Source organism: Hipposideros armiger, unplaced genomic scaffold (assembly GCF_001890085.2).
Source record: "Hipposideros armiger isolate ML-2016 unplaced genomic scaffold, ASM189008v1 scaffold_19, whole genome shotgun sequence".
NCBI lineage: Eukaryota > Metazoa > Chordata > Mammalia > Chiroptera > Hipposideridae > Hipposideros > Hipposideros armiger.
In genome coordinates this window covers 5018210-5024781 of record NW_017731369.1, presented here as the reverse complement: position 1 = coordinate 5024781, position 6572 = coordinate 5018210, and the positions used below count along the sequence as shown (strand labels likewise).

The 6572-nt window shown below is 43.7% G+C and overlaps 1 protein-coding gene across 1 annotated transcript in view; it reads right to left on the bottom strand.

The window, feature by feature from the left end:
- The window catches only part of USP10 (ubiquitin specific peptidase 10), a 65463-nt gene extending 59962 nt beyond the window's left edge, over positions 1-5501 (bottom strand). Inside the window, exon 1 of the mRNA XM_019635197.1 lies at positions 5339-5501. Coding sequence (XP_019490742.1) covers positions 5339-5359 — 21 coding nt within the window. The 5' untranslated portion in view covers positions 5360-5501. The remainder of the gene's footprint in view (positions 1-5338) is intronic.
- Positions 5502-6572: the final 1071 nt, after the last annotated feature.

Below are 6572 nucleotides of genomic sequence, written 5' to 3'. Positions count from 1 at the left end.
AGCCTACGCCGTCACCGGCGACTCACAGCAGCCCAGCTCCAGGTTGAGCTGTTGTTCAGCATCTTAGCTGTAGAGGGCAGTGTCACTGGCCATCATATGTGGGATCCGAACCGGGGCCCTCTGGCGTCCCGAGCCAGTTCTTAACCATCGCGCCACTCGGCCGGCCCAATAATAATTTTTTAAAAAAGGAAAAAGATTGATATTTTCAGAAATAGGGAGATTATCTATTTTAATGAGATAAAATGAAAGTCTCTTGAGAGGCACTGCTTCACTCCTCTAGAGTTATAAGCTGTATAAAATAGAGAATCACAAAAGAACACTAGAAATCTTCCTGACAGTTATCAGAATACCATATAAATTCACAATTGGTCCTGACTAAATTTAAATGAGTATAATAAAATTTAAAATACAATGCTTTTATTCAGGGCAAAGAATACTCTCATATTTATGTGAGAACAACTAAACAATGCAGACTGGAACTCGTTAGACAAAAAGGCAAATCAAAACTATAGAACCATATATTAAATGTTCCTGGGCAGTTCTAGTTCACGAGGTCCATGGTTTACAAATGTAATTTATACGGATACCCAGCCATATTCAATATATTAAAACATAAAAATGAGTATGGTAAACTTCTATTTTGTCAACAGCGAGGACAGCAAGTTGAGAAAATGGTCCAAAAGGCCATCCCCACTGCTTCCAGTGCAGATGTCATCTAAGGATTACTACAGCTGGAGGGTTGGGGGGAGCTACACGAGTCATGGGACTCCTCCCTTCCTACCCTAGCTGGCTGTCCACAATAACAGATCTGTGAATGAACCCCCATTTTGTGCAGATTTAATGCGTGTTTTTTCCTACATTCAGTCTCTTACAGCAGGGCATACATACCTGAGTCGTCTATTATTATTCAATTAACATCAAAACATATGTTTTTTTTTCACAGTAACTCCAATGACAATGTAAGTTTAGTGCTGTCACGGTGAGTTTTTTGATACTTTTAAGACTACTCTGCCAGAAAAGAGCAAGGGCATACCAATTTGCATCCAGTACACACAGATGAAATGGGGCATTTCTTCATAAAACAAAGACGAATGGGGAGACAGAAATCTACCACCAACAGATATAAGGGAGAGGGAGGGAGCTAGGCGTAAATATCAAGAAGGCACAAGAGTGGGGACGCCAGCCTGTCTATTAGGAATCACTTCATTTCTAATGCCCTAGTTGTGAGATTCCTGAATGAGGGAGTGAAGGCTTAGGAGATGGCCCTCGAGCTGATAACAGAAAAATAAACTGAGAATTGATCTGAAGAATGACAACCAACAAAGCTGCAGACAAAGCCCAAATGGCATGGGCCCGAGGATCACAAGAACAGCCATCATGAGCATGTAGACACTTGGTGGCAAGCACGGGGCTAACATTCTATATGCATGTTACCATCTAACAATTCTCAAGTAATAATTCTCAAGCCAGAAAGAAAAAGTCTAGGGAGATACGCTTTAATATTCTCTGCATTACCTTTCTCTCCCAGCCCCAAATCACACCTCTTCTGCCTTTATACTTCACCTACCCTATTCCCAAGAGAAGGCAACCAAAGCATGACCTGTTTCAAACCAGGGCAGAATGCAGTGAACTGACTGACAGCTTCTGTTTTCTCAGGTATTCTACTGAAAATGCATCATAGCAGAGGAGCTTTCACATAGACAGAAAGTAGCCAGCTCATGAAAAGTCTACATTCTGAAACCTCCACATCTAGGTTCCTAATAGATTCTACAATTTCTGATCCTTCAAACAAATACTATGAACATACCATATCCCTTGGGCTACCTTTATTTTGCCTACACTAGTTCTTAATTCAGCCTGTGTGGATGTTAAGACTTTTTGAGAGATCACTTCAATATACAGGAAGACTGCAGTCCAAGCACATGTTAAGTCTTTGGAAATGAACCTCTCTACACTGCTGAAGTAGCACTAAAGTGACAAATGACAGTAATCCAATGGCCCAAGGCCAGTAAATTCCATTGCAAACAAATTTATGTTTTGTGCCATAGTGATTCCTGCATGTGTGGCAGTAAACAGAAATGTAACAGCCTAATTACAAATTCAAAAGCAAGCTTTTCTTACTATTTTCCATACTTGAGTATATTAACAGTAAGAAGTGTCCTCAGCAACCACCTTTAATGTGCCACTTGAAAAACCAGATCCATTAACAGCAAGTACTTACATGTCTGAAATTTGTAAAAACACAAAAACAAACAAAAAATAACCTTGATGTAACTAACCGGCGTAAAGATGATACACCTTTTCTCAATTACTCGAATTACTTGAATATTATATTCTGAGCAGAGCACAAAGTAAATGTGCCGCTAGGCTTGGCATTCGTAATCATTAAGCTTTGCAATTCTTTCCTCCTTTAAGTTTTCCTGTGTGAACCACCATTAAAAATCATGTCGGTTCTACATAAAAAAGCCCTGGAATATATGTCCAAACTTTTGCTCTAGAGAGGAATTTAGAAAAGACGTGGGTCCACTTATTATTCACTGTAATTTCAGTACACTGTGGTCCCAAGAAGATGGGCTCCAGAGCATGAGGGCCAGGCTCTGGATACAGCTCATCTGCACTGCTGGTCTGTAGAAACCACTGAGGCACCCATCAAGTCACCAACTTTAAACAGCATATCTAGTCTTAGGACGTGTTTCAAGATTTTGCTGTCACTATGCAAAAGAAAACTGGCATCTCCAACTATCTTGTATTCAAATTTTATTTACTTCAACTGCTAACTATTTGAGACTCCAATAAAAATGTATCTCTTTCAAGAATTACTAATGCAGCTGTCAGCTATAAAGATATTAAATGATACAGTAACACTCTGCCACATGTTGTAAATTGGATCCAAGAAATTCCACAGTGCAAAATATGGGGGGGGGCCCTCAATATTTCGAGGGAATTAAAACACTGGGGTGAGGCCTGTTGCAGAGGACCAGGACAAGAGCAGCCACATGATTTCCAAACAGGGTGCAGGAAGCATTACTATGGGGATTTCACTATAATCAACTTCAATGATCGCAAAATTCCTTCTGGTTTAAGGTAGAACTGGTCAGTTCAAATTAATTATACTAGATCATTTCATCAGTTCCCTCATGACAGCAAATTTTCATAAATTAGAGATGTACTTACACTTCAATTGTCAAAGTTCATCATTTGTACTTGTTATTAATAAAATGTTGAAAGCTACTGGCATTAGAAACGTTTCTGAGTTTTGCACTGTTTCATGTCAATCCAGAGAACAGGGTGTAATCAACAGTATGGAAATAAGATATAATCTATAGAAAAAATTTAAACTGTAACTTTAACAATCCAATTTCAAAATAGGACACTTACTGTTAATTTGTGGTTGTCATTCCCAATAGTAAACAAGCAATATGCATATCATGGTGCTTAGCAGAGTACGTGCTCAATCAATATTTGTTGAATTAATGAATGAATGGCCATTAAGGCTTCAGGACTCTTAGGACAGTAGGTTACTGAATAAAAGAATATATTAAAATACTCAGCCTGACTCAAGCAGTATCCAATAATTAAATCCTGTCACGTGTGATTTCATTACTTGTTTTCATTACTAGTCTTTAAAAAAATTATGAGAAATCATACTATTTCCATTGTTAGCCTCTCCATGCTAGAACTCAACAGCATTTAAATCGTACTTTGAAAGAATAAACCCAAAGTGCGGCTAGCATTTATGTTCAAATTTCTGCCACTCCCGATTTTCTAAAGATGTGTATAGGCCATACTGTTGTATAAAACATCAATACTACGACAATGAATGTGAATAAAATTACACTTGAGTTTACATATTATCACCACTAACATTTCAATCAATTCTGCAGCATGATTGGTGCTTATAATGGAAGTGAATTATGCCTACATATTTCAAAATCACTAACAATTATATTACACATTAGTTCACAATGAACCTTGTACCTATCCATGCTTATTTTAACAATAAACTATTTGCAATCATATTTAAGTTGAGGAAAAGGCAAACACCAAAACTTTAAAAAATTTTTAATTACACAATTGTAAAAATTATTCAACTACTAAGTCCCTTTTCTGTGCAAAGCACTAAATACAAAAAAGTAGAGGTACACGTGAACAGCAAGTTAAAGGGGGAAAACTTCTAGTGCAAACTAAAGTACTAAAAATTTAAAGAAACTGCAGCTTCCTGTAAGACCTAATTTTTTAAAGCCGTTTTCGCGTTTTAAATTCCACAACACGAATTAATTATGTTATTAAAATCGACTTCATTTCCAAAAGAGCAACAAAAACCAATAGCTTATAAAGGGTTAGGATTTACCCGCCACCAGTTTTCCGAATAGCTACTTTGTTTCATTTCCCATATTTAATACAAAACAACAGAGATGGTATAAAAGTGTGCAATAATTTCTAGGGACTATATATCAATAAATCAGCGGTCTACAGCAAGCTTGACAAATAATACCACATGCCGATTTTTTATCCAGCGTGATTGTAGAGTCGGGGGTGAGGGGGATGGGGGCAACAGCTCAACTCTACACATACATCTCCCTAAAAGCCGAAGGTGTATTTTACTTTCTTTCCACTATTGGATTATTACAAACGGCCCCTAAGCTTTAGAAACCGCTGTGACAGGGTGAGTTAGTGTCATCCAGGCTGAGGGGATTCGAGCAAAAGATGTCACTCAAATGCAAGTAAAAGTACGGTCCTGCGACTTATTTCGAGTTTTCTTTGCAACAGTATCCTAAGGCTGCTCCTTAGTGACTTAAGTCTAAAAATCAGAAAACCAGTAAGCCCCCCACCCCGTGGTCAATCAAGCTAAGAAAGCAACCTTTGAAGGCGGGGGGGAAACCGGGCACCCCCAAATCTTGGTGGCTTGCTCCGGGCAGAGAGGCAACCGGAGTGCTTAGATCCCTCTGCCGCCCCGGGGGCCTCCCGAAGCCCCCTGGCTGCTTCTTGGGGCGACAAGGGCCCCATTCCACCGTCGGCGCGGTCCAACCCGGGAGATTAACCCCTTCGCGCCCCCCACGCCCTCTCCGAGAGGGCCCGGACGCCCCCTCTCCGCTGCTCCCTCAAGACCGGGGCCCGGCGGGCTCTGGCGCGGGTCGAACCGGGGCTGTGGGCGGCCGAGACTCGGAGGCGGCGGGAGGCTCGGGGCCTACTCCCGGGCAGCGTGTCCCGGCGCCCTCCCCCACTCCCACACGCTCGCTCTCGGCCAGGGTGCGGGTGCTTGCCCGCCGCCCGCCCCGGTGCCCGCCAGCCAGCGGCTCGGGGCCCCTTCCTGCCGAGGGCACGGGCCAGCGGCTACCTGTGGGCCGTGGAGGGCCATGGCGGCCCGTTTCAATGAGCCTCCACGCTCGTCCGACTCCTCACGCTGCTACCCCTGTCGCCGCCATCTTCTCGCCCGCACATACACACTCGCATCGGCCGCCGCGCCTGCGCACTGGCCGCGCGCCGCGGGGCGCGGGGAGGCCGGGCGCGCCGGGCACGCGCTGCGCATGCGCGGCCGACAGGTGGGCGTGCGCGGCGGGAGCCGGCCCTGGGTGGACTCTGAGCCTCCTTTTCTGCCGCGGATGCGGGCCTGCGGTTTGCAGAAGACGAACCCCTGGACCTCGGCTGCGATGCCGGAAGGGGAAAGGGCAGAGGACCGAGATGATAACGCCAAAGCGCCCCACAGGCCTGGGTTTCTCACCTACGGGGAGGCCACCTAAGTGCTGGGCGGAACTTGGGACGTTGGGAGCCCGGGAACCGCGGCCTGAGGTCGGTCCGGGTCCCGCGAACCACAGGGTCTCCTTAAGCCAGGGTCTCCGAAGTGAGCGCAGGAGATCCGGAGGAGTCCCCTGGTTTATGGAGATCACATTTCCTTCTATTCATTCACTTATTCGCTGAACGAAGGTTCATCCCACATACTCTGCGCCACGCCTTTTGCGAGGCATTGCAATATTAAAAACCAAACAAACCAACGCCACTTGTAAAGCTCCCTGGCAAAGAGTAAACACACTCAATTACCTATTACACACATACTGTGTGTATCCAACTGGACCATCTTTGGGGTCATCGGTTCAAGAAACGGAGCCGCCTACCTGACCACGCAGTTTTCCATCGGGTTTGGCACGTTTTCTAACCTGAGTGATTTCAGGCAAGCTACTTCTTTTTCCTAAGCTTTTGGTTTCCTCACCTATGAAAGAGACTAATAAAATGTCTTATAAGATTTCTGTAAGGATCAAATTCGATGAGTGCGAGCCAAGAGAGCCAGCCCTCAGCGAAAATTAGCTACTGTGATTATTATAACCATTATCAACACACATGTACAGAGAGCCTACTATTGCCAGATCCTGTGCTAAGCAGCAGAGATCAACAGAAAGATCTATTCCTACATTCCATGAGACATGTAGCCTTTTCAAAAATAGGATGCCCGTGAAAAATATAAATAGGGGGAGGGGTTGTTCTAAAATAAAAGCCGAAAAGACATAACCACATACAATGGGTAAATCTTGAATGGACCCTGGTGTGTTTTTTTAGCTGGTAAGTATTTTTTGACA